This window comes from Takifugu flavidus, chromosome 8, assembly GCF_003711565.1.
Source record: "Takifugu flavidus isolate HTHZ2018 chromosome 8, ASM371156v2, whole genome shotgun sequence".
In the NCBI taxonomy this organism is placed as follows: Eukaryota; Metazoa; Chordata; class Actinopteri; order Tetraodontiformes; family Tetraodontidae; genus Takifugu; species Takifugu flavidus.
In genome coordinates, this window is record NC_079527.1 from 14,067,638 (window position 1) to 14,095,344 (window position 27,707).

Below are 27,707 nucleotides of genomic sequence, written 5' to 3' on the forward strand. Positions count from 1 at the left end.
AAGATGCTGCTGCCGCGGAGGGGGTCCATCCTGCAGCCCTGGAGCCGGAGACCAAGTGAGGCGGCTGCGGCTGCTGCGGTGCTTCTTAAAGGCGCAGTGCGGGAAAAAGACCCGCATTCAGCACCGGGGGGAGCTTCAGTCGTCGTGCTGTCTGCGGGGGCCAGAGCTCAGGTAGCATTTGGGTTTTTAATCCGCTATATTCGACCTCTGCAACGATGCCGTGGCAAGCCCCGCCCACTTTGACCACCACAGGTCACGGATATATTAAAAAAATAAAATACTGGATGTTTTTTAGGGACCATTTTAAGAAATGACACATTTAGGGGGCTACACAGATTAAATGTTTACATTTCAGATAGAGAAATTTATTTATTTTTTAAATAATTGATTTGCAAGACAATAATGTGACGCCGAATTTTCACCCTGGAACGACCGACAGGTTAAATTGTAAAGAAAGTTCATGGAATTATTCCAATGAGTTACATCAAACACATATTTACAGCCCAAGAACGATGAAAACAACCTTTTTAAACAACAAAAGAACAGTCTGTTAGTCTCCAGGCCAGAAGTAAACCTGCCTGTGTTGGGAATGAACACCAGACTTACGAACCAACATGTCTGTTGCCATGGATACGGCCCAGTAAATCCCAAGGATCCGGGGAGGGACACACACACAAAAGATTCCTCACAAATGAGACAAAAATAGACGCACAAAAGTGTAGAAAAGTTGGAGTTTGTCATTAGAAGGCGCCCATGTGAGAGGACTTGTCTTTAGGTCCAGGTATGACCAGGATGTCCTCGTAGGGACCGTCCTGCTGCAGGTGGAGCCGCTGCCGTTTCCTGAGGACCAGGAGACAGAAGAAGGTTTTGGCAGCCTGGGAACGCGTGACGCCATCACACAGCGATTTCAGGCTGAAGGTGGCGTCCCTGTCGCTCTGGACAAACCCGAAAAGAAGGAATTTTAGAGAAAACGCCAGAGAGAATGATACACTTAGCGTTGCGGTTAGCAGCATGTTGAAAGCTAGCTGCGTTCTCGCTTAGGTTCTTACGTTTAGAGTGTCCAGAAGCTCCTGCACATCCCTCTTTATGTTGCCGTCCTCAAAGACCTGGCTGTCCTCTGCAGACTGAACGTTAGGAAAAGATTCCAGTCAGCGTTGGACAGATCTTCAAAACAACCCAGGAAACAAACACTCGCCATCTGCTAACAGTTTGTAGTGTGATCAAGACAAATATGGAGCCCAGCGGGGTCCAACCCTGTGTGTGTGTGTGTGTGTGTGTGTTCACAGGCACCCAAGAGTTGAGCGAAGACAGATGAATCCCCTCCTCCTCCAGGGATGGATGGACCAACGTGGAGTTTTCTGGCGGAAGTTCTGGCTGAGCCAACGTTGACCCGCTCTCACCCTGAAAGAAAGAGGATCAATCCCAAATCCAGGGGGGGGGAAACATCACTGAAGGCGCCAGCTCACCTGGCTCTCGTCCACCTGTGTGCAGCTGGAAGGAGTCTCCAGAGGAGCAGTCATGTGACTGGTGAGTGCGAGGTCGCGGTGGAGCGAAGAATCCGCAATACTGATGCCGTCGGCGCTGAGGACGCTGGCGTCCCTCCGATCTAAATAGCACAATAACGCTCAGAATGGGGGTATTTTTAAAACAGGCCGTCCAAACCTTTGAGAGGACTGTTCCTGCCTTCCCGTCGGTCCTGGCGCATCTTCTCCACCTCCCCTCGGACGCCAGGTTTCCCACACTTGGAGAAGAGCTTCACAGAAAACACAGGCTCTAAAGACGGCGGCGTTCATTCGGGGACGCCAGCTGCGTGCGTTTACCTCGATCACCTGCGGCGCTACGACGGCGGAGCACGGACGGGACAGCAGCCGCCGGGCGCCTCCGCTCTCCTTCCAGAACATGAGCTGCTGCGTGGGCGGCGCCAGGTCCATGGTGGCCACCAGGTCGGAGAAATCGGAGATCTGCGCCCTGATGGTGGCGTCGCTCAGCTCTTTGTTCTGATCCACAATCAGCTTGCGTCTCCTCTTTCCCCTCCTCTTCTCAGAGTTGGCTGAGGAAAAGAAGATTAGGAAATGACCAGGTTTCCTGAGGAGATCAGGGTGAGGCAGCAGGACGTCGGGAACGTACGTGTGATGGGCACAGGTTCCAGAGCAAAGCCCGTCTCCTCGACGCCGAGCACGGTGGTCTCGCTGAGCGCCGGCGTCTCCACCCGCGTTTGCCCTGCGTCTGGAAGCACGGACAGTCCGAACGCAGATTCTGGGCCGCGTCTTAAAGGGCACTCGGGTTCATCACCCTGTGAGCAGGCGAGCGGCGGGATCGTGGCGTTTTCCCTCCGAGCTCCTCCTGCGATGAAGTCGGTCGACTCTGCGTCGTCACTGGAGTTTGTCAGGAAATCTGAAAGTCAAGGAGGAAATTATTGGGAATAAAATTAAATATGTTCTGCACCGAATGGCCGGAGAAATCCTCCTTTAAAGGACTCTAGGTAACAGAAAGAGGAAACGCTCTTACCCAGCAGGTCAAATCCTCTGTCCTCGTCTCCAAACGCGTCCCCGTGGTGAGACAGGCTCTGCAGGCTCATGTCCATCAGCCCGGTGTGGTTGATCTGAGATTCATCTCCTGCCCCCCCCCAGCAGACACACGCAAGACAGGTGTGGCAGATTTATTGCTGCTGCATTTAAACAATAACCTACATCAAGCACAAAAACATGTTCCTTACCAAAATCAACTAAGGTCAAGAACTCGTTTCCAAAATCCTCCTTCAGAGTGATTTCTTCTGTTCGACTCTGGTTCAGTGAGAAGTGATCCACGAGGTCTATGTCACTGAAAGGCAGAACAAGCACTCAGGTCCTGTTCAGCTTAGATTAGAGAACCGCAGGTCTTTACCTCAGGTCCGGCAGCCGGGCATCAAACACAGCAAAATCTTCAAAAGCCGTGAAATCTTCAATCAGTGTGATAGCTCTTCTTTCGGCCTCCTTGACAGCCAAATCCGTCTGACCTGGTGCATGAAAACATGAGAAAAACAATGAAAAGCTCCCACTGATTCATAACACAGACTTATTTGCAGATGTATTCTTTAGCCTTAGGGATAACAGTGAGATTTTTTTGTAGTGGACCGATGAGGATTATTATCCTGTGTTATTTTATGTACATATGACAGACACACTGCAGAAAGGTTACACTGAACACTAAATTAACATGTTAAAGGACCAAGGCTCTGTCTCCCTCTGGTGGCTTTCCCCACCATATATAGGAAAACCCATAAAATACTTGGTGCAATTGGTCTACCTCCTTTATATACCTACAAGTTTGTAATATTATATAGAAAAACAACGTGCAACACGCGTTTCCAACACCCTTCTACGCTGCACCGTAACATTATTCTATGTTGAACGGTGCATTTACTTCCATACTTGGTTTTCTTTATTTGTCCTGTACCTGGCCTGAATGCATCTTTCACTTTAATCAAGGCCTCGCCGCAGTCTGCCAACAGATACTTGGCTTTTCTGGAGTAAATCCTGACCACTCCGACCAGAAGGTGACCGGAAGTCCGCAAACCAATTTTCACCTACAAAGACATTTCCAAACCATTACTGCAAAAGTAACAATGTTATCGTAGACGTTCTTTGTTTCCTTATATATATATATATATATATATACCTTGGGCGAAATCATGTCTCTTATGACTATTTCCAAATTGCACTCAAAAACCTGAGCCCTGGTTAGCTTCCGTTCCCAGTGTGCTGCTAACCAAATCTTGGCGAGAGGCCCCCGGCTGGATGTGAAGAGTTGAGTGTAGAACATCGTGATGGGACGATGGAGGCGCCCTGCAGGCAACAGCTGACAAAAGTGTCGATGTTGGTCACTTTCGGTACTTTTATGACCGAGTCGCGTCGCTAGCCTCTTTGGTCAAGGTCGGCTAATTAGCTAAATAATCTGCGTCAGTCTCGATGCAATAGTTTTTGTTTTTTTCTCTCGATATAATTAACACGATTCTACGATGGCACGCATTTCACTTCCCTCTAACCCCAGGGTAAGCTATAAAGTCGCTTAATTTTGATTAAATTTTTACAAACGTCGCTTTTATAACCGGGCTTTAATCGAGCTGCCGGGCTTCGAAATTTAAAAATGCCGCGTTTCCTCTGCGCGAGACCAATGGCGACTTCCGCCAGAGATAATAAAAGGTTGATTTAACTCGAATCATTCCAAGAACACAATCAAAACTTTTTGTTCATACAATGAGACTTAAATAGAAATCTTTATGTTTTCCTTCTCTTAAAACAGCGTCATTTCTTGGGGTAAAGGAGCCCAAACTGCAGCTGAAGGCGCGCCGCAAAAGCTCGGGAAGAAGCAAGATGTCCAGTTTTTTGAGGTACTGCAGAACACACGACATGAAAGCACAGAAATATTTGTATTTGGCTTTTAAAACCAAGACTCTCTATATAAGCGTCTCGTTTAATACATCTCGACGATACAAAACATGAGATTTGTAATGTGCCGTTCTCGTATTTGTCCGCTAGATGGCGGCATCGCACAAGCGCGTCACTTCCGCACAGAAACGTTCGGAAACGGTCTGTGAAGTTAATTAGTTAAAGAGTTTGACACGGACATATGTATCATTTTGAATAATGCGACTTACCCCCAATTAAAATATCTTCAACCAAATCTTTATTTCCTGCTTCTGGCTGTTCTTGCCACTTGGTGAGTCTTTATCCTGCAGACTGTTTTCCTGCCAGTTAAAATCAGTTTTTACGTAAATCACATTGATCACGTGACAAGCCTGCCTCTTAGGTTTGGCGTCGGTTTTGATGAGTTCTGCTGTGTTTTCTTATATTTTCCTCCTGCACATGTTGATTATCTTCAGGGGGCTGAAACGCCTGCAGCTGCAGCTAAGCTGTCATCACGATTTTGCTCAGTGTGCTGAAAAATACACAGTAAATGCAGATCAAATAAAGATGCAGAAAGCCGGAAATGTCCATAAATAAGAATCCAATATAGCTGCTTTTTCAGATGCGTTCAGATTTATACCAACAATACTATCAAATAATGTTTTAATTCTTTGTAGTATATGTTGATGGATAAAGTAAGGTTAATTAAAGTGAGGACGTATGGAGACAGAGAGACAGATGGATTTTTATTCACTTGCACAGGTCAAATCTATTAAAATGAAAAGATAACAATCTTCCGTGCCATAAGCTGTTTTCTTATCTCATCTTATCAGGGCATTTTTATCCTGAAAATTCTAGATTTTATGGGGAAATAAAGTAGATACATGATTGTCGAATGCTTTTATTCTTTTTTCAAATGATTGTACAAGAATCTGATAACATCCACAGGCAGGTATATACATATCTTTATATTCAGTGATACCAGAAAAACACATTAAAAATGCTGAACACTCGCAAAACGATAAACAGGACTGCTCCCAGCTTGACTGCCTTCCTGCTCTGAAACGTCACATTTTTGCCTGATTGACTTTGACGGAGGCCGAGACACTTTGGGCTCATTTGTGGATCCTGTGGAACACGACGCAGGATCATCCAACAGGAAATAAGCAGACACCGATGTCACTAAAGCTCAGCTACAGTAAATCAGCTGGTGCGGCTGAAAGCTGGCCGACCGTCACCTCTGTGAAGGTGGAGCCTGTCAGGATGCACGCGGTCCTTTGACTGGTGGTCACATGACCCCGCTCAGCATCATCAGCACAATGCAGGCACGTGCCGTAGCTGTCCTGCTGTCCATTGGAGAGGCGCGTGGAGATGCTCAGGTCCTTGTGGCGCTGCGACGTGCCGCCAAAGCGTTCTCTGGGCTCAGACTGTGGACTCCCTCTGTAGATCCTCTGCCGTAGCGTGGACGTGTCTTTATAGAGACATTCTCGAAAATTGGGCTTGCACAGCAGGTAGACGACGGGGTTGTAGATGGTGGAGGACTTGGCCAGGATGGCGGCGATGGCAAACGCATCAGGAGGAACCCAAGTGGCGTCTCCAAAAGCAGCCCACATCGCCACAATCGCATAAGGGCTCCAGGCGCCGAGGAAGCCGATACATACGGCTACTGACAGCTGTGGGGAGAAGAAGTCCAAAGTTGTAGTGATTAGTTAATCACAGTGTGTAAAATACAAGGGAAAGTTACAGGACATGATAAAAGGACTGTTCATACTGGGACAGAGAGGATATGAAACTCCAAACAATGAATAGACACAACGAAAAAGGGATGAAATACAGTGAGACCTCTACTTACGAATTTAAGTCATTCCAGAAGTTGCTAAACCTGAAAATTACGTAAGTAGAGACGTCCCAAAAATTCGCCCCCAAAAATTCGGACATAATTTTTTTATATAAATCATAAAAATGCATCAGAACATGTAACAAATACATGTTACAATTAGATTACCGCACAATAAATGTAGGAATTCAGTGCAAGGCTTCTCCAGGAACAAAATGAACTTTATTACAGGCTAATCTTACATTAGCCGTCATTACTAGCAACGAACGTTAACACTTGTGGTAACACCGCCATCTAATGGACAAACATACGAACACCCAGACGCTGGGATACACACAAACTTGTACATATTGACGTCCCTCCTAGCCAATGGGATGACAGGAAGATGCTAGGCGATAGCCAATGGCAGAGCAGCTACCAGTAAGTTTGTGTTCGCTAAACTCCACGAGCTGCGAGTAGCAGCAGTAGCGTATTCTTGCCTTTCGTATCCTGAAATTTCCCTCATAACAAAAGGAAATATTTTCCCGTTGAGACGCTTCGTAACCTGAAAAATTCGCATGTAGAGACGTTCGTAAGTAGAGGTCCCACTGTACTTTAAGTTTCTCCCCAAAGTGTCTAAAATGCACAAAATCACCTTGACAATGAGAGAATGGGCGTTGGCGGTCTTCGTCTGTGGTGACACGTGCTGCTGAATGGCCTGGCGTGACCCCCGCACCGTCATCAGGATGCACGTGTAGGAGAGGATGATGGTGGCGCAGGGCAGCACGTAGCAGAAGAAGAAAAGGCAGACGATGTACGACAGCGAGGACAGCTCGTGGTTGGGCGCCCGCCAGTCAATGCAGCAGGCGGTGCCGTAAGGTTCTGGACCGTAGTGGCCCCACTGCACCAAGGGCCCCACGGCAAACACCGACGCGTAACACCACACTCCCACCACCAGGAGGCGCGCGTGCGATGAAGAGAACCTGCTCCCTGTTGAGACAGTAGATGGAATTTCACGCTCGTGTCATAACCCCCCCCAACCCCCACCCGAGGTCTCGGTGACCTTGAGCTTCTCTTCACCCCAGGTGGGTTTTTTGGCGCCTCACCGTGGTTAGGGAAGCAGACTTTAAGGCAGCACACCAACGAGAGAGCTGTCAGGTTGGTCAGGCTACACAGGCCAAACAGCACGCCGCACATGGCGTAGAGCTGACAGGTGATCTCTCCGAACAGCCACCTGTTGACAGGTGAGGAGAAGACGGAGGTGTGACGGAGACCAAAGCCACAGTTCACAAGCGCCGGTGCCAACCATCCCACGACCGAACGCTCTTCACATTGCGACACACCTGTGCGAAAAGGACGAAGGTATCGCTAAAGGAAACAAGGTGAGCGTCATCCCGAGGTCGCTGATGGAGAGGTTGATGATGAAGAACTCGGCCGGCTTCAGCATCGACCGCTTGTGATACGCTACCAGGAGCAGAATGCAGTTGCCCGCCAGGGACAGCAAACCTGCGCGGGGACAAAGAAACACGCCGTTGGGGTCCGTGCGGGACGGGAAGCGTCTGCGCCGCGCCGCCAACTTACAGAACACGCTGTAGATTGAACCAATGAGGATGTCGTGCTCTTTGGAGATTTTGGAGAGGAATATATCCGAGGCCTCAGAAGCGTTTCCCATCTAAAATAATTTTTAAAAAAAGGGGGGAAGAATAGTTAATCGCAGACGGCATTAAAGTAAATCACCACTGAAGCTGCGCAGGAGTCAACGGTGTTGATGTTTCGGCTGGATTCCGGCGCCGGCTGAGACGCTTTCGTCGTCCATAGTAAAAGCCGGAGTTCTATTGTCCGTGTTGCACAACAGCTCACAGCCGCAGATGTGAAAACAGATTTTTGAAAAAATAATCCCGTACAAAAAAAAAGAGCTGAGGACAGCTGGTATTAAACACTAATATAAAAAGCTGGAGCTGCAGATGGGAAGAATCAGGAGGGTTGTACCTTTGAGGCTTTGCAACAGATCTGTGGGATTTTGTGGGAGAAAAACAGCCTCAATTAAAACAACTGCACTATATTAGGAGCGCCACGGCGCCCTCAGCTGACACGGGGTCATACGTGACGGTGTGAAGAGGTCAGAGGTCAGCACCAGAGTCACATGTTGACAGAACAATTCTCTTCTTTCAGCCTGGGATGAATTCCGGATCTGGACGGTATCATCTCCCCCAGCCGGATCCAGCCGGGATGAATTATGTCCCTTGACGCAGCTTCTGCTTTATGGAATAATAATACTTATTATTTGAAAAGAAATAAATCCAGCAGAGTGGGGACACAATGATCTGAGAGCGTGCCGCGAAAACCCTGATGTTCAAGGACTCGGATAATCGCCCGGGATAAAGCACCAGAATTCATCGTTATGCGATCTGCCGCGTCCGCCGCTGACGACACGTCCAGCCGGCCTGAGTGGTTTGGACCTGAGTCGGAGCCTTTCAGAGTCTAAAGTCAACGCCAAAGTCACAAAAAAAGAGATTCGCTTTCGGACAACGCAGTGATCAGCAGATGACATCATCCGTAGAGTATAACTGGAATAATCACTATTCCGTCCCGACGTCAGCAGCAGCACCGGTAGAAACGTCCTGTCCTCCTTCGCTTTCTGCCAAGTCGATCTAATAAACCGGCGCTTTAATCCTTCTGCCTTCAGATTCTCCGGGGTGGCAAATAATCGTCGCCGTCGCAGATGTTGAGAGTAATGATGCCGGCGAAGGTTAGCGGGCATGTGACCACCTCGGGCTCCGGCTCTGTCTGTACGCTCAGGTGTGGGATGAGGGGAATTCTTACACCTGGATGCTTGAACGCTCCGGATCTGGAGTCATATCTGCGTTTTGGAGCTGAATGTAGCGACGCGTTTCTTATTAATGGTAACAAACGGCCTTCAGCCACACGAGTGAAGCGGGGGGGGGGGGGGTCTGACAGACTGCTGGAGCTGTGACGCTGCTGTTTCTGCCTGACTGGTGCTCAGTTGTGATTATTTGGACGTCTCTGACACGGGCAGCAACGCCGACCTCACTGCTGTGGTAAAACAGCTCATAGCAGGAGGAAATCTTCGTGTTTGAGTCAAACCTCCCGTGTTTAACGGAGCCCCACAATTCTGGACGTCACATGTAGCTTTTTAACATTCGTGTCTCTTGTCCTTATTTCCTGGCTTTGTCCCTTCAGTTCAAAATGTAATTGCGTTGCATTTCCAGGAGGTTTCAAGGCACGGCAGCTGGGAAAAGGGCACTTTTTCTAAAAGCATCAACCTGAAATGAAACAAAAGAGCTTCATATTGATTGTAGCCATTCTTTTTTCCCCCTTAAGCTCACAGTTTGCTGCATTATATTCAGTTGTTTTTAACCTTTTTTATGCGTTTGTGCCCCAAGAGCCGCGAGACCTTTATGAGATCGAAGATGGAATATTTGCTGTGGCTGTGTGTGACTGTCTGGGAGCGAATGACAGTATTTACCATGTCCTTTAGCAGCATGACTGAGTAGTTGGAGGCCACTCTGTCAGACATCACAGGCAGTGCGGTGACATATCTTATGTAATGACTGTGGAGAATGAACACATCATTCAATGTATCTGCGCTGAAGCGTTCTTGTAATCTGAGCTGACCAGATCTGAATCACTCGTCAACCGACGTCAATTGTTTCAGTTTGCCGAGTTGATTTTACCATGCAAAAACTGACAGATGCATTAATCTGCCTGTTTTGCCCTGATGATGAGTACAAGGACAGACAGGTCATCTGTTCCTCCTGTCACTGCGCGACTGGAGCCAAAACACTGCAACAATTAGTTATGAATTAAATCACTTAATTCACGAGTTTCCCGGTGGAGCTTTTAAAATCCTGCGGCTACTGCAGTGTTTGCTCTTTATATGCAATAATAAATACATGCAGGTTAACCTATATTTATGTGTAGGTCTTCTTTAACAATAAAGACGCCCTCTAGTGGCTGACTGCATTATGACACTAGGCTCTGGTATCAAACTAATAACCACGTAGTTTACCAGTTTTCTCATTTATTTATTTAGTTAGTTAGTTAAACTTTAGTTGTTTTATAATGTGAAATCGTGCTGAAATGTCCTGCAACTGTTGCAAAAATATCAACATCTGCGCACGAATCCTGCCGTCGCTGTAAACGTCCAATCAAAGGTGATCAGCTCATCAATTTCATTTTCAGTGCAACAAATAAAACCAATGATTTAGGAGAAAGGGAAAAAAAACATTGATGTGATTTACGACCAGCCACTCTGGAGCCATCAAGACGTCTTTTCCGGGCTGCTCCCTCCGACACGTTTAGATGAACCCGAGTCATTTTTGGAGAACTGTCGACAGTCCTGGGCGAGATGTTTTGACTTTGCTTTATTGTTTTTCATATCAGTCCAGATATTTCAGACTTTTATGGGTCTCCGATCATCACAGCCAAGATTCCAACATTTCCAAGAAACCTCTGAAATACTTTTAAATGTGCTGCAGACTCCTGGTACAGAGGGGGCCGATGATCTTAAATGTGACGATAGTACCTGCGGTACTTTCCCGCAAATGCCGATCACGTTAAGGTCCAATTTATTTCTTTATCCCGTGAGATGGAAGGGAACTGGAACGGTCACAGAATGGAGGAGCTGACAGTCAGGCAGAGATTATAAGGGGATCCGAGTCGTCCCACACGGCTCTGGTGCCATTCCCCCAACTATAGCTGGAGATGTCTCAATTCTGATGATCGGAGGACAACGTGCACAGAGAGCGCACGAGATAATCAGGCGCAGTTCATCACTCACCCCGAACTGCCTCCCTTCATCATAGATTACATAATCACAGCCTGAGTTGGTGTTGGGGGGCCGATTTCAGTGTGAGATATATGTGGGCCTAATTATTGAAGGTCATCCACTTTGATTGAGTCAATGCTTGTAGGTAATTGGAAAATAACACGTGCACGTGCTGTTTTGACAGTCACGTTAGTGTCAACAGGCTGTTAATTTAAAACAATAATTACAGAGTTGACTCACATTGTTGGTTGCTGAACCTTGACTAACTGTCCTTCAGTCATCAGTTTGATTAATAATTCATTTTTATAAACAAAGAGGCATAATTATTGTTCTGACATGATTTGTCTGGGATCTGTAAACAGAAGCCGTTCCTAATTAATCACCATCACTCTTTTAATTGTGTCCTGTGCCGCTTACCTTCCAGGGATGGATGTCTCATCCTCAGTTAAACTCATGGAGGCTCGGTGGAGGAACAAAGACCAGGGGGGGCAGGGAGACGGCGGGGGGGGGGGACCGGACCGGTGTCCCCGAAGAGTCCAGTTAAGGTATTCTCCCGGAAACACACGCACACGGGCTCCTGTCAGCTCTGAGAGATGCAGCGAGCTTCTCTGAAATGGAAGAAGCCACCAGTCACTGCAGGTCAGAGAGAGAGAGAGAGAGAGAGAGAGAGGAGGAGGAGAGAGGAAGAGGAGAAGGGAGAGAGAGAGGAGGAGGAGGAGAGAGGAAGAGGAGAATGGAGAGAGAGAGGAAGAGGAGAATGGAGAGAGAGGAGAGGAGGAGGAGGATGAGAGAGAGGAAGAAGAATGGAGAGAGGGGGGAAGAGGAGGAGGATGGAGGGAGAGAGAGAGAGAGGAGGAGAGAGAGAGGAGGATGGAGAGAGAGAGGAAGAGGAGGAGGGTGGAGAGAGAGAGGAGGAGAGAGAGGAGAGAGAGAGGAAAGGTGAGAGAGTAAGAGATGGAGAGAGAGAGAGAGAGGAGGAGAGAGAGTAGGAGGATGGAGAGAGGACGACAGAAACAGTGAGAGAGAGAGAGAGGAAAGGTGAGAGAGTAAGAGATGGAGAGAGAGGAGGAGGAGAGAGGAAGAGGAGGAGGATGGAGAGAGAGAGGAGGATGAGAGAGGAAGAGGAGAATGGAGAGAGAGGGGGGAAGAGGAGGAGGATGGAGAGAGAGGAAGAGGAGAATGGAGAGAGAGAGGAGGAGGATGAGAGAGAGGAAGAAGAATGGAGAGAGGGGGGAAGAGGAGGAGGATGGAGAGAGAGGAGAGGAGAATGGAGAGAGAGAGGGGGGGAAGAGGAGGGGAGGAGAGGAGAGGGGAAGAGGAGAATGGAGAGAGAGAGGAGGAGGATGAGAGAGGAAGAAGAATGGAGAGAGGGGGGGAAGAGGAGGAGGATGGAGAGAGAGAGAGAGGAGGAGGATGAAGAGAGAGAGGAAGAGAAGGAGGAGAGAGAGAGAGGAAGAGGAGGAGGATGGAGAGAGAGAGGAGGATGAGAGAGAGGAAGAGGAGGAGAGGAGAGGAGGAGAGAGAGGAGGATGGAGAGAGAGGACGACAGAAACAGTGAGAGAGAGAGGAAGGTGAGAGAGTAAGAGATGGAGAGAGAGAGGGGGGAAGAGGAGAGGATGAGAGAGAAGAGGAGGATGAGAGACAGGGAAGAGGAGAATGGAGGAGAGAGAGGAGAGGAGGATGAGAGAGAGGAAGAGGAGAAGGAGAGAGAGAGAGAGGAGGAGGATGGAGAGAGAGGAAGACAGAGAGAGAGAGGAAGAGGAGGATGGAAAGGGAGAGGAGGATGGAGAGAGAGGAAGACAGAGAGAGGGGAGAGAGTGGAGGGAGAGGAAGAGGAGGATGGAGAGAGAGAGGGGAAGAGGAGAATGGAGAGAGAGGGGAGAGGAGGAGAATGGAGAGAGGGGAAGAGAGGAGGGGGAGAGAGAGACAGGAGGAGAGAGAGAAGAGGTGAGAGAGAGGAGGAGAAGGAGGATGAGAAAGAGAGAGGAAGAGGAAGAAGGTGAGGGAGAAGAGAGGAAGAGGAGGAGAGAGAGGAAGGAAAGACATGAGAGGAAAGAGGAGTGAGAGACAGAGAGAAGAGGGTGGGGAGAGAGGACGCAGAGAAGCAGTGAGGGGAGAGAGGAAAGGTGAGAGGTAAGAGATGGAGGGAGGGAGGGAGGGAGGGAGGGATGAGCCTAATACTAGTGAGCTGGGAGTGTGATGACTCAAAGAGCCCCTCCCCACTCCGCTCTTCAATCCGGCCAAACTCTCAGCACTTCTCCGCACTCGTCCCTGACACTTTAATTTCTCTCTCAGCTTCCAGGGACATTTCATCCCCGAATCAATGATGCACATTTCATTTTTTTCCTCCTTGTTTTATGCGTTTGTGGTTGTTTTTCACGCGTCTGTCATAAATCAAACACTAAATCCGTCTGGATGTGGAAGGACGTCGCTGTGTTTCTGCTCCCGGGGCTCAACATGCTTTCATATTTACTGTAGAGATTCAGACCACAGGTGTCTCACCAGCACAACCTCAGGTGTCGACAGGCGTCACGATGACAGACGACGTGACACTCGGTTGTATTTTGAAGATAAATAAATGTAAAGCACCAAATGTTTATGCTTCTGTTATGCTAGAAATGTGCTTCATACATAAATTGGATGGGAAAGTTGTCGAGAAAGACAAGAGAACTGGCACAAAGACAAAAAACATCATGAAGGAAATCAACCGAAGAGGTGTTTTTCTTGAGTGCTGAGTTCCGGTCTGCGTTTTATAATATTAATTCCTGTTGCTCGCACTTTAGAAAAATGAAAAGGATTATTTAGGAAGGGGCGTGGCTGCGAAGACAACGCACATAAAATAGATTCTGAAACCGGGGACAGCCTCAGAAAGAAGATCTCCTCCTCACCTTGACAGTGAATGCGTCCCTACCCTGCACCTGAGGCACGGCGCCCGCCGCGCGTCGCCGTGCTTCGCCGTGCCCGCCGCCCTGCTCCATGACTTTGAATGGCCGTCACAGAAAGCCGCTTAAGGCTGCGTGGGCTCAGTGGCGGAGCTGTGCCGAGGCTGCGGGGCTGTCAGGAAGCCTCTGTCATATTAATACTCCAGCGCAGGGTCCGGGCTGCTCCCTCCGACACGTTTAGATGAACCCGGGGTCACCGCTGGAGGTCCGGAACGTTGCTGCTGCGTGACTCACTGTGGGTGACAGCAGGCAGGCTCAGGCAGACCGGTGGAGGGCTTCATTACACCGGAAACATGCTGTTCTGGCCCCACCTTTTCCATTATGATCTATATTTTTACTGCAGATGCGGCAGATGTGCTCCTGTGTGAACTGTCTCCACGGTTATTAGGTTTGGCTGCGCTAAAGGGCTCCCCCGGCGGTTAATCCTGCTCTCCGGCTCGTATCTGCGTGCGATCCTTGAGCTCCGTTGACGCCGCAAACATCCAATCCGAGTGGAGCAGGAGTGCGTGAGGGGAATCCGTGCCGAGGACAGTTAACATCTAATTAAGCAGCGTGTCAGATAGTTGCTCCATAGGCTGGAAATAATTTCCTCCTTGCCGTCCTCGCCCTCCGCTTTGAGGGCTGTGCCAGGTTTTAACAATTAACTCTGACCGGAACCCGTCGTGTGTTGGAGCCAGGACGAATGGAAGTGGTGAGATAAGCACCGAGTGTTTCATCTGATGGGCCTGTTCGTTAAATGGGCGCAGGATTCCCATTAAAAAGCCCTTAATCCCTTTATTGGAATTATTCATGATGCAACCTCTTGCCATGTCTTTCCAGAGTGGTTTTTATGTCAGTAATAACATCTGAAGGACAAAAGTGTTTTGATTTCTGTGTGTGTGTGTGTGTGTGTGTGTGTGTGTGTGTGTGTGTGTGCTACACATTTAGCTCAGGCACATGGCACGGGGTGATTCGTGTGTAGATGTTCTCTGGTTCCACACACGTCTTTTGTCCTCCGTCTCCGTGGGTGTGCCGGGAGCGGACCTCAAAATCCGCGTGTGAGCAGTGGCGAGACTCTGAGTCGGGGGAGACAGTTTTACCAGGCACCGGCCGCCCTCTCTGTCCCGACGTCTACTCAGAAAGGCTCCAGGCAAACGTGGGGCTTGTGTGAGCAGTTCCATTTAAGGAGCTCCTGAAGAGTCCGGCTTATAAACCGTGGACGCCCAGAGTGTTCTGGTCCCTGGAGGAGGACGCTGAGGCGTTCTTAACTATCTGCTACACAGTCCAGTAGTGCCAACGCTTCAGGCTGGTTGTTATCTGCACCACAAGACTTTTAATCCAGCCTCACGTCGCCAGCCTATTTTGCCCCTCGTCTCTTCTCCTGTTGGCGGATTCTTCTCTGCTTCTTCTGGTCCTGCAGCAGCGTCACGTCTGCATCATCACAAACGCCGCGGTCGCCGGAGGGGGCAGCAGCACGGCCGACCCAAGCCTCGGTGACCTTCCTCATGTCTTAAGGTCTTGATGTCAGAGTCAAGAACGCTGTGTTGCCCGACGACATGGACGATAAGAAATAAGCGCGTTCGCTGTTTGGCGGCAGCGTGTTTTGTTGCGTGATGTGAAATTTTACAGAAATGCAGATAAACTCACCTGCGTTTCTCATATTCAACGCATATAAAAATGATTCCATCACTCTGCCGACGTACAGTAAATGAGGTGTCTATCTCCTCCATCTGCCCTCCTCCCCCCACCTCCACATTTCTTATTCCCTCCATGTCACTGGCTAAAAGGTTTTCACGCAGCAGTGGGCTCATCCCCCACACTGCTGCCATTTTAATGGTTGTTTGTGTGATGGGCAGGCAGGAAATAACGGGCCTGGGTTATTAGCATCATCTCGGAAGTGAGTCGAGGCAGGTAGATTTATAGCCCAGCAAGAGAGGAGGACTAAGATATGAGCCTTGCCTCGTCACCTCAATTGGCGGTAATTTCTCACCTCCAATGTTTTAATTAATGCAGTTTGGGGCGCGTGTGATGGTTCGTTTTAGTCACGTACGAAGAAAGCAAAGGACATAAGCATCGTTTTTATTGGTTTGTCAGTGTTTTAAAACCCTGGCGCTGAGTTTTATGTAGCTCTAGCTGGTGTTTTTACAAATCAGGTAGAGAACATTGATGGAGAATTCTAATATAAAACATGTTTTGGGTAGTTCTACTCTAGCGATCGAAGGAATCAGAATAAAATTAAACAGATTCTTACATATATTCAAACATAACAGCAGCCCATCCCAGGGCCCTCTGCAACAGTCCGTTACATTAAAAAAAGCCCCGGTGGCTCCTTTAAACCTGTCCTCTCACAATTAGCTGCCGCTTCCTTCTGTATCTACAAACATCTTTATTTCAGTGCACTTTTACCACCCTTAGTTCAGATGATGAAACTGGAGTTTTGAAGCACCCCCCCCCACACACACACACACACACACACACACTCTCAAAACAGCTAATTCAGAGCGAAGGTGTCTCCACGTCTCTGCTGTGATGGCTTCGCGGTGGCGGTGCAGTTTCTGAGTTCGTCTCTTAACTCGGACAGCTGTTGTGTGTGGATGAAGAGAGTGCCGTTGACTTGCTGTAGGAGCCCGTTCGACTGTCCCTCCAACTCCTCCCTGATTCTCTCCAGGTCCTCTGCCAAGTGGTTCAAACCCTTACATTGGTCCTCCACGTTTGCAACGCGACCCCCGACCTCAGTCACCTCTTTCTGGACCCCTATGGCCGAGCTCCGGCAGCCCTGGACTGCTTGAGCAAGCCGTTTCTTCATTTCCTGCAGCTCACCTTTGAGTCGGGTCAGCCTACGTTCTCCTGCCCCGAGCATGGAAGCCTGATGCCCCACCAACTGGACCACACCCTTGATCTGCTGGGCGAGGCGAGCCTCTCTCTCCTGCCAGGAGCTGTTAGCTTGACCCACCTGGTGGACCACTGACCCCAGTGTATCTTGAAGGTCCCTCAGGGTGTGGTTGACTGACCGGATATTGAATTTTAGTATTGTTAGCTCACCCTGGATGGGGTACTCTTCTGCTTGTTTCTGGCGGTCCATGATGGTCATGTGCCTCATGATGTGTTGCAGGGTAACGTTGAGGGTGTCTAAGCGGTCATCCTGCATGTCCAGCGCCTCTTTTACGCTCCGCTTCTCCGACATATGTGCAGAAGAGTCTCTTTGTATGTCGGGTGGATTTTGAGGTGAGGAGCAGGAGGAGGTGCAGAGCATCTTAAGGCTGCTCATTTTTCTCTGCACTCGATCCACATCCACTTCTAGTCTCCCTCGGATGGATTCCAGCTCTGTTTCCAGAGTGGGGACAGAGTGACCCTCCAGGAGTGCCGGAGCAGTTGCATTACCCAACTCCTCCAAAGCTATCAGCAGACGTTCTTCCAAAGCCCTCAACTTACCCTCCATCCTGGTCTCCAGACCCTGTCCTTCCTCACCTTTGTCAAGTCTGGACTCATTCCTACTCTGTCCAGTCAGGTTGAGCTTGGACTCTACATATCCCAGACGCCCCTCCAGAACTCCCTCTATGTGGTCTTTGTGCCCACCAAGCTCTGCTCTCAGGTGCCCCTGTGATTGGTTTAGACCCGCTACAGACGTCTCCAGCAGCTGTACTCTTTCCACCAGTCCAGCCATTCTGCCGCAGCAGCTTTGTGAAGACTTTAAACCGCGTATCTGCGTCTTGACATCAGTCAGTTCTTTTCTCAGAGTTGTGGTGCTCTCCTCCAAGGCGTCCCCCATTTGCTCCTGGCGCTCCCCTTGCTCCCTCTGACACTGTCGATGCACGTCCCCGACCTTCTCCTCGCATCTGCCCTCTGCGGTCTCGACGCGTTTCTCGAACCCACCGAGAATTTCTGTCCTGGCTTCACTCAGCTTGGCCTCGATCAGCTGCTCCAGAGATGTTTGGTTGGTTCCGTGCAAACCTCCAGCAGAGTCTGAGGAAGGTTTGCCGGTCATCTTTGTTATGGTGCCGTCGTGTCTCAGCACCGTTCCTTTGAGTTCTTGTAGCTCTGCTGTTTTAGTTTTCAGCGCTGTTCTGAGCTCCTCTACTTTCACCTTCAGTTCCGAAAGGCCAGGAAACCCACCTCTGCCATCCAGACCCTCGATTTCAAGATCCCCCCCTGGAATCTCCCCAAACCCGACAGCAGATGGGCTGGAGGATACAGCGGGAGCAGAAATTGGACCAGGCGCTGCAGAGAGCAGTGCTGACAGCATCCTATTGGCATCTTCTCTCAGTGATGCTCTCAGACTGTCTTCCAGGCCATTCACGGTTCCTCTCAGGGTCTCCAGACCCTGGTGGAGACGTTGGACGTCCTCCTCCATTCGATATATTCGGTCCTCCGTCTCAGTGTCTAGAGCGTGACCTAAAAAGGGGGGAAAAAAACATTGTGAAAAATGAAACACACATAGACATGATGTGATATGAAAACCCCGCCCACCTGTGGTCTCCCCCTCAGGATGCTGAGGTGGAGGGGCTTCCTCTGGTAAATGTTCTGCAGGTTCGTGCTCATGTTCTTGGTCATGCTCTGCTTGATGTGGCTCCTGGAGCTCTGGCATTGGTTCTGGCAGCAGCTCTGGCTCCGATGGATAAGGCTCAAAGGAGGTGTCTATGTGGGGGGAGGACCTCGGAGGCCCAAAGTGGCGCATTGTGTACGGGTTAAAGCTGCTGGTGGGAGGTCCTTCAGGTCGACTCCATGGGCCGGACTTCACGGCAGCGTTAGGGGGGCCCTTGAACATGGGTGGCCCTTTCATTGGCGGGCCTTTGAATGGCGGCATCGGTCTCATGGGGTGCTGGTAAATCGGACGCGCCTCCACGCAGCCGTAACCAGAGAACCCAGGACAGCAACGCCACTCCAGCTCGGTGACAGTTTTATGAGCCACTTTGTAAAGAGGCTTGTAAAGCAGACGGTACCTGAACAGAAGAGTTGGAGAAGTGCTGTGAGGGTTTAAGGGCTGATTTCCAACAGATAAACAGCCGTTTACTCACAGGAGAGTCGGACACTTCTGACCCCAGGAGCACTTGTTGTACTCGGCTTTCACGTACGGCGCAGCTCCATCCTGGACCGTAAAGGTCACCGTCTTTTCCACCACGTAGGCGCAGTGGCCGCTTTGAAAGGGGAGAGGAAAGGCGACAGAAGATAAATGGAACACACTCGTTTCATGTGAAGAGGAGGAGGAAGGCAGGTGATAGGATGAGAACTTACTCGTGCCTGCTGGTTGGTTTCCCTTGGTCATGGTGGTGGCTGAGTCCAGTGTTGTACTGGTGAAGCTGGAACGGTCTGTAGAACTTGGCGTCAGCCAGGGACAAACACAGAGCGATGAAAACACTGCACTCCGCAAAAGTCATCTTCCAACATCCACACACGCTCCTCTTGGGTTCGAGGAGATTCCAAAGGAGACAAATATTCCAGTTCTCTCCTCGAGGTTTAGCGTCAGCTGCACTCACTCCTGGAATAAAGCAGCAGAATTCCACCTTGTGCGCTGATGCTGTGGGTGTGGTGGACTCTGTGGACGCGACAACGGTCCACTGTGAGGCTGCCGCAGCACAGACGCCACTAAAAGGTCTCCCCTGGCTCCATCTGCATGTCTCCTCCCCCTCTACCCCCGAAAGGTAACGCCAAACTGACAGCGATGGAGCAGAGCCGTCACCGCGGTCGTGGTTTTCCGTAACCCTCAGTCCAGAATGTGTGTTTTTTTTTTATTATATACCGGGCTGGGACCAACCAGGGCCGCAGCTGCAGGACTTCACGTATTTTCCCGTGGTGAGATCATGGTGAACCTGACTGGGAACAGAACGTCACTGTGTGCACGACGGCACCAAGTGCACGAGTGAAGGAGGTCTGGAGGTGAATCTGCATCAACAGGAACATAAATCAGGGCTTTGTGATGTGATTTGGGATCTGTTTTCCTCGTTTTAAAGGGTTTGTTGCTAGTTAGTTTAATCTTGGGCAGCGGAACCTGCGAAGCATCTTGAGCCTTTTTACTGCGCACGTGCACACTGAGATCGTTTAAACGCCCACTTAACAGCAAACCTCCAGAAACGGGAACAAATAAAAATAAAAGGTCTGTGTGGAAGCCTGCGACACGCACACGCCCACGAGCTGCACACAAACCGGGACTTTCAGTCACAACATGGGTCTTTGTGCGGTGGGATAAAGTCACCTTCCTGTGTTGACAAGAGTTCAAAGGTCGTTTAGAGGCAACATCAGCCGCGCCGGTCCATTAAATGCAAGTATGAAGCTTAAAAAGGCCTAGTTTAGACGGACGGGATCATATCCTCTTTTGAATCGGAGGAATCGCGGCAAAGATTTCACGCGTGTGCGTTTGATTCACATGGTTGTTTTTGCAGAAAGTCCGACGAAGACGAGGATGAAGAAGGACAAAACCAGCCTGTTTACTGGGGAGACGACGGCTCCGAGCTGGGCGACGGAGATTTATGAGGGGTTTTCTTTTGTGGCTTAGCTCAAATAAAAGAAAATAGGATTCATTCTGCGATTTAGAGTCAGATCATATACACACACACACACACACACACACTGCTGTTGCAACTAAATTCATGTTCATCAAAGGCAACATTGTGTCCATTATTTTGTAAGAGTCTTGTAGTGACAGGCTCATTTCCTGTATCCTGTTTGCATGAAGTCCTGCCTTCTTCTACCTGGAACCACCCTGTTCGTGTGTGTGTGTGTGTGTGTGTGTGTAACATTCAGCTCTTTTTTACACACTTGCTTTGTAAACAAGTGCTCATTGTATCACATAAATCACGTTGACTCCGACTTTCTGCCGCTGTGAAACAGGCCCAGCTTTGTTCCTCCGGCGGCTCCACCCAGGATTTTCCTTCGATGGCATCACACACCCGCAGCTGCCCATCGCGGGGCGTGCGTCGGCCTGCTCATGGAGCCTCCACGTGGCCGCGTCATGCAGGTGGGGCGACCTTGACCCCTGAAACACGTCTGCGAAGTTCTGTGCCGCATCTGCGCAGCTGCATTTGTGTTTGCCTCCTTCCTGTTTCTTTGTGCCTGTTTGGTTTTCACACCGCTGGTCCAGATTCTGAAGGGAGATGAAAATCTCTCTGTGGGTCTTTAGGCTGAGTGGTTTCGGCTTTAGCCTCGGCCGCTCTCCCCCAACAGTCCTTCTGAATCACTTCGGAATTTGCTGGAGCCGACAGACAGATGAGTTATAGAATGAAGGTTTTTTTTTATACTCGTGGCATCATTTTAATCCAGATAAAACCCCATTCTTTGAGATTTATGCTTCATTCAGCTTAACGTGGCGGCGTAGTGGTTCGACTGTGTCGGGTAACAAACAACTTTAATCACACGGATTATGGAAACACTCATAAATGTGGTGTCTGTTATATCTAAAAAGTTCTTATCTTATTTGACCTCCATAACCAATTGAAGGCTGAAAAGGGGCATTTTAAGGGTGGCGAGTTACATAATCACCCTAAAGGACTAGAAAATACAGAAATTAGACCCAGCTCTGATTTCATGTCAGGACTTTGGCAGATTTGAAGAGTTCCTGATGAGGCGTCTTTAAACAAAGCAAATGTTTTCCTGGGTTAAACCTCATTTGGAGACCACACGCAGGGCCGGAGGTCACCCACACTTAACACATTAGCCAAGATGTTGACTTTTACTGGACTGTCTTGGCTGGGTGTACACATCTGGAAGACACACACACACACACACACACACACACACACACATTATAAGATGTGTGATCCGAAGGCAGGTGACCACTCAGAGAAATGGTAAAGAATAAGAGTGTATGTGTTTATATCCAAAGCTTTGTTAAAAACCAGAGTGCGAGCGTGACCCCCGATAATCCATCTGAGAGGAGCTCAGGAAACGTTGTTTCTGAAAAGTTGACGGTCGTTTGCGTTCTCTTTAATATCAGCCATGGAATACAGATAAAACTACTGTGATTAAAACTGCCAGACTGAAACCCTCCTGGGGGGGAAGAAAGGGACTGGAGATTACAGGGAAAATTAATTTCATGTGTGCGTGCCTGCAGAATGTAAATAGATGCATAACAGAATGGCTGTTTGATTGATTATTGATTATTTTTTACGAGCACTCTGGCAGTAAAGCGAGACAACATTGCCAAAGTTCTCGTAAAAATAACCTCCCAACCAAAGATAGAGGAATGTATTTTATTTGCTTGCTCGTGGTCAACATCCGTGACCACCTGGAAGGAAGATTCCATTATTTCTTTAATAGTTTGTTCCATCACATGTTAAGAGAGGGGGGAGCAATATTATTTATAGCATTGGAGTTAAATTGTAATGTATTTTTAAGGGTTTTATTTTTAAAAGAAAATCTCAACTGGCTCGTGTTCTTGTAACTGGAGCGATGCCGCCCCCTTGTGTTGGCTGTTGGTAATGACAGTATTATTGGCGATTCAGTATATATTCTATAATTTAACAATAACAAAAAGGTAATTTGGCTCGGTGTAAAATGATGAGAAACCATCTTTGTTAAACAGCGAAGTTTGTCGGCGTGTAAACTGAATTTGTGATCGATTGATCTCATTGATGTTTCTCCTTCGAGCGCTTTTATTCAAACAATTCTTCTGTTTCCCAGGAAATGACCACCAAATCACCAACAACGTATTGGGAAAATAGTTTCTGCTCGAGAATCGGAGTAATTACAGTTCAGACTGGGGGGTGTAGCGTCCTTTAACAAACCTGGGGGGGGGCTTTTTTTTCACGAGGGGGAGACACTCGGACATGAGGCTAAACTTTGCTGTGATCACATCGGACGTCATCAGACTGGCCCAAATATTGTTTTCGGAAAGAAAAAGGAGCAAATTCTGCTTTTTATCGTGGTTTTCTGTCTATTTCCCCCTATTTCAAGTTCTAAAAATATGTACATTTATTGTTGTGCGTCGCCCCGGTGACCACTAGGGGGCGGTGTTTGCGTCTCGCTGCATATTTATTTACTTTCAAGGTGCCACTTTAATCTTTTTATCCCTTAACTTTCATCCACCATGTGATTCGTGTAAAACCTGAAGATTATGTCGCGGTTGAGTCTGTAATTTCGATTTTGTTTATTTTATTTTTGCGCCAGTTTAGCTGCAGGATCAGAGTTTGGCGCGTCTTTGGAGGCTCCCAAAACCAGACTAACCTGATTTATGAGTTATTTATGGAAAATACTGTCGAGGAGCTGATAAAATATTTAATTCAAGTCACGTCGAGAATCGGCTTTTCCCAAAGGTTTTATTAAAAACTGTTGCAGCGAGCAGCCAAACTTTAGGTTGCCCTATTTAAAATTAAAAAGCTTTTTCACTTATGTAACCAATCTACCTACAGTAGCATTTCCCTGCGGGGGGTCCATGTTGTCAACATCCTGTATTATTGTTATTATCGTCACTATAGTAGCGGGTATATTGGTTTTTATCATTAGGTTCCGTTTCCGCTGATCTGTGGGACGCGTAAAGGCTGAAAGAAGGATCTGGTGATGTTTTCCGCCGCGTTTCTGAACAAACCCCGCACAGAGTGGTTGTGACAGAGAGGGCCCAGTGCCCGGGGGCGCGCACAGAGCTCCCTTTCTTGGCGGTGGGGGGGATTCCTTTAGTGGGATGCTGCGGTGATGAGAAGCCTTTTCATCCGGCTGTTTTCAGAAGCCGCTCTGCCTGGTTAATTACAGGGCCCGGGGCCGCGCGCTCACGCACTCTTGAGAAAAAGCCGCGCGGCTGATTCTCACGACACGTAAAAGTACACACGAGCGCGCGCCTGAGCCAGCGGAACCAGTCCGTCAGCTGCGCGTGGACACTCCTGTCGTCAGGTCAGACAGACGGCGCGTGAGCCGCTTTAAAGGCGGTTTTTTTTTTTTTAAGCGTTAACCACACTTTCTTCTTGTCTCACGCACGCGCCACAGAAACTTTAGCACGCAGGGAAGGACGCGCAGAGGTGGCACCGGGACGGGGTCGGTCCGGAGACGATGGAAGACTTTGAGTAGATCCGCGACGGAGCAGAAGCGCCATGGCCGTGGACGGTAGGCACCGCTTTACGTCTCTTTAACCTGGTTCGAAGGTTCCTTTGGAACCGAACACTCGCGCGGCAGTTGCCTGGTTTAGCGCGCGACTCGCGAGACCGGCTTCCCAGGTCCGCTGTGCCGGTGCTGCTCACCAAAACCCACATGAGCTCGGACTTCATGAGAGAAAAGTGCCCTTTTAGGCTCCACTGGGGGGATTTTACATGGGAGCAGGCGGAACCGAAAGTGTGGCGGCCCATTCCGGACCTCTAGGGTCCGGAGGTTGGATTCTGTCGGTGCTGAAGTGGACAGCGCTCCGAACGGCACCGAGAGCTCCAATCCCCGTGGTTGAAGGTGACCTGCCTCTTCGGTATGACCCGAAATCACGCCGAAGAAAACAACCCACAAATTGGAGCGTTAATCAGCTGCGCATTTTAATGGGATTCTTGGTCATTAAAGAGGTTTTTTCCAGCTTTTCCATCCCGCACCGCAGTTCCTTTGTGTTCATTAATGAGAACATTTCCTCTCGTAAAAAGGAAAAGGAGGCGGACAAGTGTTCCTGATTATCTGCATTTAATTTCATTTAAAAAAAATCACATCCAGACTTTTCCCCACAAGAGGCTGATGGCGTTGTTCCGCCTTGAGGACTCGGACGTGTTCGGTGACGGAAAGGAAGGAGGAACAAAGGGGGAACGCTAAAAAGGCGCTCTTTCATCCCCCAACTATCTCCCAGGATGCACGTTCTCTCATTCTGTCCTCCTTTTAAATTCTCTTAGTCGGATAGGCCCTCGAAAGTGGATGCGCGCACTCTCGTGTGTGCATGCGTAGCTTCAAACACATCAAGGAAAAATCTCCCTATCTGGCACATGAATCAGTAACGACCCTGTCGGGATCAGCGCCAGCGCCGCCCTGTTTACAATTAATGGCTGGATGTTGGGTTAATGCTCCCGCCCCTGCTAGCAAACATCTGGAAGAGGAACTTGTCCAGGTGAGGCAGAGTAAACACAGCGTGTGTGAGCAGGCGGCGTGCCGATGAGGTCACCGGTAACCGACGGGGCCTCCAGCCTCTCGTCGTCTCGGCCGCGTTGTCGTTGCCGCCTCGCCCTCAGCGCGGCTTCTGCTTTTGTCTCCGCAGCGGCGTCCAGTTTCAGTTTCTGCCGCCCGGCCGTGGAGTACCGGGCGCTGTCCGAGGACTTCAGGCATCAGCTGAGCCGGCGGACGGGCGGGAACCTCACCTGGCACGACGGGCGGGGGCAGAAGACGGCGGGAGGCCGGACGGTGAAGCTGCTGCAGCGGCCGGGCACGGAGGCCCTGCAGGTACTGAACGGGCACGCCGCCTCACAACGTCACATGACACCACCCGGCCGTCCGTTAGCCTCCAGGAGGAGTTCTTGTTTCATCTCCACAGGCTGAAGGCAACGGCGTCCCAACGTAAACGAGCCGTCCTGAGATGGAAAATTAAGATTTTATCTGTTAGAACGGCAGCGACCCGTCTCTCGCTCCTCTCGCCGACCTCCTCTGGCCCACAGGCGCCTCAGCTGGGGTCTGACGAACAAAAGCTTCCTCCTGTTCCTCTGATGCAGCGGCTAATTTACTGCTCCAGCCCCCATTTGAGCTGTTTTATAAAGACAACGGCCTTTGAACTAAATCGTGTCGCAACAAGCAGAAGAATAAAGGAGGAGGGAGGAAAAACAACGGAATCGTGCGTTAGCTGCGTGACGTGGGAGGTCTCACCCAGACGCCCGATCAGGCGCAAATCCCACCAGTAAAGAATTCGACCGTTACTGTTGCGTTTTTGCTGCCGAGATTTCTGATTTTTTTGCTGCTCGGCTCCAGTTTGAGTGTATTTTTAGATGGCGACGGCTTCATTAGAGGCCAGACACAGTCGCTCTGTGCTGTGAACTGTCCTGGTTTAAGGCGGCTGCTCCTGCCCCCCCCCCCCCCGCCCCCCCCAACGGATCCTTTAACCAGCGGTAATGAGCCCAGGCTGCAGACGCAGGACTGCGCTGCCCTGATAACGGCGCCGGCCTCTCGTCGTCTTTGTTGGGAAGAACAAGTTAAAGCAGCCGTTTGTGTTCGGAAGCGTTTCAGCGTTTCTGTTTTTTCACTGTTTCGCTCTTTTCAGAGTTTAGTTGACTTCCTCTGCACTTTTTCAGCATCTGTTCTTCAATTATGAAACCACAAACAGTCCCTCCCCCTAGATGGGAACCATCAGAGAGCTCCTCCTAATCCTGACCTCCCCTCCTCCCCCTCCTCCTCCCCCTCCTCCCCCTCCTCCCCCTCCTCCCCCTCTTCCTCTTCCTCCTCCTCCTCCTCCCCCTCCTCATAATCCTGTTGTTTGATTGACAGACACAGATCAACTGTCCATAGGCCAAATATCCAGGTGTTAGTCAGTTAAACAGTTACCTGGTCCCACAGTTTCCCTCAACCCAGTCAAACTCTTTAATCACGGGACGGTGCAGCAGAATCTGAACGACTGATTTACAGGTAAAATTCGCTGCTATAGTTTCTCCTGATGAATGTCACAAGTAGATGTTCGGATAAAAACCCCCTCAAAAATCAGTCAGAAGTCACGTTGCTGCAGACCCAAAGATTCGGGAGCCACAAAAAAACCCAGCTTCAAACCCAGCGGTGCTGAAGGTCGACCGCGGGAATCGGACCGGCTTCAGTGCATCACATTTCCTGTGTGTGGATGTTTCAGCATCACCCTGAAGCACCGTGTGTTAAATGGCCGTTTGTGTCTCCTCCCCCGCCCGCATCTCTGGCCGATGCAGCATCGCTCCTGTGACAATTATGGGATATATCACACCAGCCCCACTCAGCCCAGCCTGATCCGGCCCGTGGTGTTGTGGTCGCAGCAGGACGTCTGCAAGTGGCTGAAGAAACACTGTCCACACAACTACCTGACCTACGTGGAGGCCTTCTCCCACCACGCCATCACAGGTCCGCCCTTTAAAAACAGCACCTGGTTGAGCCCAGAGGTTAAAGGTGAGAGGTAATCACGGGCTCTGCTCGCTCCGTCTCCAGGCCGCGCGCTGCTGCGGCTGAACGGGGAGAAGCTGGAGAGGATGGGGCTGGTGCAGGAGACGCTGCGGCAGGAGCTGCTGCAGCAGGTGCTGCAGCTCCAGGTGCAGGAGGAGGGACGCAACCTGCAGCTGCTCAGCAGGAGTCACGGTGCGATTCTCTCTCTTCGTAGATCGTTGCTTCGACTCGGACGAGGATTGAGTCCTCAGAGTTAGCTTAGCTTAGCATGAGGGATGCAGGAACTGCCACGCAATCAATCGTAAGACCCTTAATTAAATTAATTAATTAAAATTGCATTGCAAAGAATCCCCAGGGGGAATTTTTACTGTTCAGATTGAGGCAGTGTCATTCTTGTATATTATGTATTGTACACATTATGTAATAGAATTTTTTTCTTTTTAACTAATTATTAGCCTTTCTTATTGTTGCTGTGTTAATATATTTTTCTGTTTGTTTCACAGGTTCTTTTGGAAATATCTCATAGCAGGTTTTTGGAATAAGTTTGTTGCTGTGGAATATCTGGAACTATTTTGTTCTGTGGACATTGGCAGCTTTTTCTTTCCTTATCTGCACCAGACATCATCTATATGGACAGACTTTGACCCACGATGAGGAAACCCCATGACAATCTGACATTTTATCACTCTTTTCTGTATTTAACAAGAAACTCTTTGTCTGTCTCTACCTCTTTATCTGTATTAAACGGTTTTTTAATGTTCTGTGTGTTTGGCTTTTTAATGTCAGAAGGTAAAATAAATAAAAATATA

The 27,707-nt window shown here is 49.3% G+C and overlaps 4 protein-coding genes across 10 annotated transcripts; 1 reads left to right on the top strand and 3 right to left on the bottom strand.

The window, feature by feature from the left end:
• The first annotated feature begins 33 nt into the window (after positions 1–33).
• Positions 34–27,659, top strand: samd10a (sterile alpha motif domain containing 10a). Of its 3 annotated transcripts, none has more exons than XM_057040716.1 (10): positions 34–171; positions 1,287–1,527; positions 4,282–4,369; positions 11,415–11,535; positions 20,289–20,863; positions 23,821–23,937; positions 25,052–25,233; positions 26,691–26,859; positions 26,944–27,090; positions 27,402–27,659. In XM_057040716.1, exons 6-10 carry the CDS (start codon positions 23,925–23,927, stop codon positions 27,422–27,424), a joined length of 534 nt encoding a protein of 177 aa, XP_056896696.1. In that variant the 5' UTR covers positions 34–171; positions 1,287–1,527; positions 4,282–4,369; positions 11,415–11,535; positions 20,289–20,863; positions 23,821–23,924; the 3' UTR covers positions 27,425–27,659. The 3 variants fall into 3 exon arrangements, with proteins under 3 accessions (XP_056896696.1, XP_056896698.1, XP_056896697.1); XM_057040718.1 differs by having other exon boundaries at positions 20,737–20,863; XM_057040717.1 differs by lacking the exons at positions 34–171; positions 1,287–1,527; positions 4,282–4,369; positions 11,415–11,535; positions 20,289–20,863 and adding an exon at positions 22,660–23,727.
• On the bottom strand, positions 350–4,790 carry rad21l1 (RAD21 cohesin complex component like 1). Of its 3 annotated transcripts, none has more exons than XM_057040645.1 (13): positions 4,637–4,790; positions 3,658–3,837; positions 3,436–3,565; positions 2,884–2,995; positions 2,717–2,820; positions 2,509–2,616; positions 2,128–2,394; positions 1,821–2,050; positions 1,663–1,753; positions 1,467–1,606; positions 1,291–1,401; positions 1,050–1,124; positions 350–935 (listed from the first exon to the last, which is right to left on the bottom strand). In XM_057040645.1, exons 2-13 carry the CDS (start codon positions 3,799–3,801, stop codon positions 741–743), a joined length of 1,707 nt encoding a protein of 568 aa, XP_056896625.1. In that variant the 5' UTR covers positions 3,802–3,837; positions 4,637–4,790; the 3' UTR covers positions 350–740. The 3 variants fall into 3 exon arrangements, with proteins under 3 accessions (XP_056896625.1, XP_056896627.1, XP_056896626.1); XM_057040647.1 differs by lacking the exon at positions 4,637–4,790 and having other exon boundaries at positions 2,128–2,226; positions 2,293–2,394; positions 3,658–4,139; XM_057040646.1 differs by lacking the exon at positions 4,637–4,790 and having other exon boundaries at positions 1,684–1,753; positions 3,658–4,138.
• Positions 5,271–14,021, bottom strand: LOC130529947 (opsin-5-like). 3 transcript variants are annotated; one of them, XM_057040695.1, is made up of 7 exons: positions 13,879–14,021; positions 11,408–11,623; positions 7,783–7,873; positions 7,545–7,707; positions 7,308–7,435; positions 6,857–7,191; positions 5,271–6,058 (listed from the first exon to the last, which is right to left on the bottom strand). In XM_057040695.1, exons 3-7 carry the CDS (start codon positions 7,871–7,873, stop codon positions 5,579–5,581), a joined length of 1,197 nt encoding a protein of 398 aa, XP_056896675.1. In that variant the 5' UTR covers positions 11,408–11,623; positions 13,879–14,021; the 3' UTR covers positions 5,271–5,578. The 3 variants fall into 3 exon arrangements, with proteins under 3 accessions (XP_056896675.1, XP_056896674.1, XP_056896676.1); XM_057040694.1 differs by lacking the exon at positions 13,879–14,021 and having other exon boundaries at positions 11,408–11,695; XM_057040696.1 differs by lacking the exons at positions 11,408–11,623; positions 13,879–14,021 and adding an exon at positions 8,191–10,502.
• Positions 15,975–19,981, bottom strand: emilin3a (elastin microfibril interfacer 3a). The gene is made up of 4 exons (XM_057040609.1): positions 19,144–19,981; positions 18,927–19,046; positions 18,379–18,851; positions 15,975–18,303 (listed from the first exon to the last, which is right to left on the bottom strand). The coding sequence occupies exons 1-4, from the start codon at positions 19,284–19,286 to the stop codon at positions 16,403–16,405; spliced, it is 2,637 nt and encodes an 878-aa protein (XP_056896589.1). The 5' UTR covers positions 19,287–19,981; the 3' UTR covers positions 15,975–16,402.
• Positions 27,660–27,707: the final 48 nt, after the last annotated feature.

Coding starts and splice junctions, on each gene's coding strand:
- rad21l1 (XM_057040645.1), bottom strand. CDS start 3,801: ATGTTCTACACTCAACTCTTCACATCCAGCCGGGGGCCTCTCGCCAAG. Junction 3,566..3,657: donor GAGACATGATTTCGCCCAAG/GTATATATATAT, acceptor ATGTCTTTGTAG/GTGAAAATTGGTTTGCGGAC. Junction 2,395..2,508: donor CAGAGGATTTGACCTGCTGG/GTAAGAGCGTTT, acceptor CTTGACTTTCAG/ATTTCCTGACAAACTCCAGT.
- LOC130529947 (XM_057040695.1), bottom strand. CDS start 7,873: ATGGGAAACGCTTCTGAGGCCTCGGATATATTCCTCTCCAAAATCTCC. Junction 7,708..7,782: donor TTCAATCTACAGCGTGTTCT/GTAAGTTGGCGG, acceptor GTCCCCGCGCAG/GTTTGCTGTCCCTGGCGGGC. Junction 6,059..6,856: donor CCCATTCTCTCATTGTCAAG/GTGATTTTGTGC, acceptor TTCTCCCCACAG/CTGTCAGTAGCCGTATGTAT.
- emilin3a (XM_057040609.1), bottom strand. CDS start 19,286: ATGACTTTTGCGGAGTGCAGTGTTTTCATCGCTCTGTGTTTGTCCCTG. Junction 19,047..19,143: donor AAACCAACCAGCAGGCACGA/GTAAGTTCTCAT, acceptor CCCCTTTCAAAG/CGGCCACTGCGCCTACGTGG. Junction 18,304..18,378: donor TCCTGAGGGGGAGACCACAG/GTGGGCGGGGTT, acceptor CCCCCTTTTTAG/GTCACGCTCTAGACACTGAG.
- samd10a (XM_057040716.1), top strand. Junction 26,860..26,943: donor CTCCCACCACGCCATCACAG/GTCCGCCCTTTA, acceptor CTCCGTCTCCAG/GCCGCGCGCTGCTGCGGCTG. Junction 27,091..27,401: donor GCTGCTCAGCAGGAGTCACG/GTGCGATTCTCT, acceptor TTTGTTTCACAG/GTTCTTTTGGAAATATCTCA.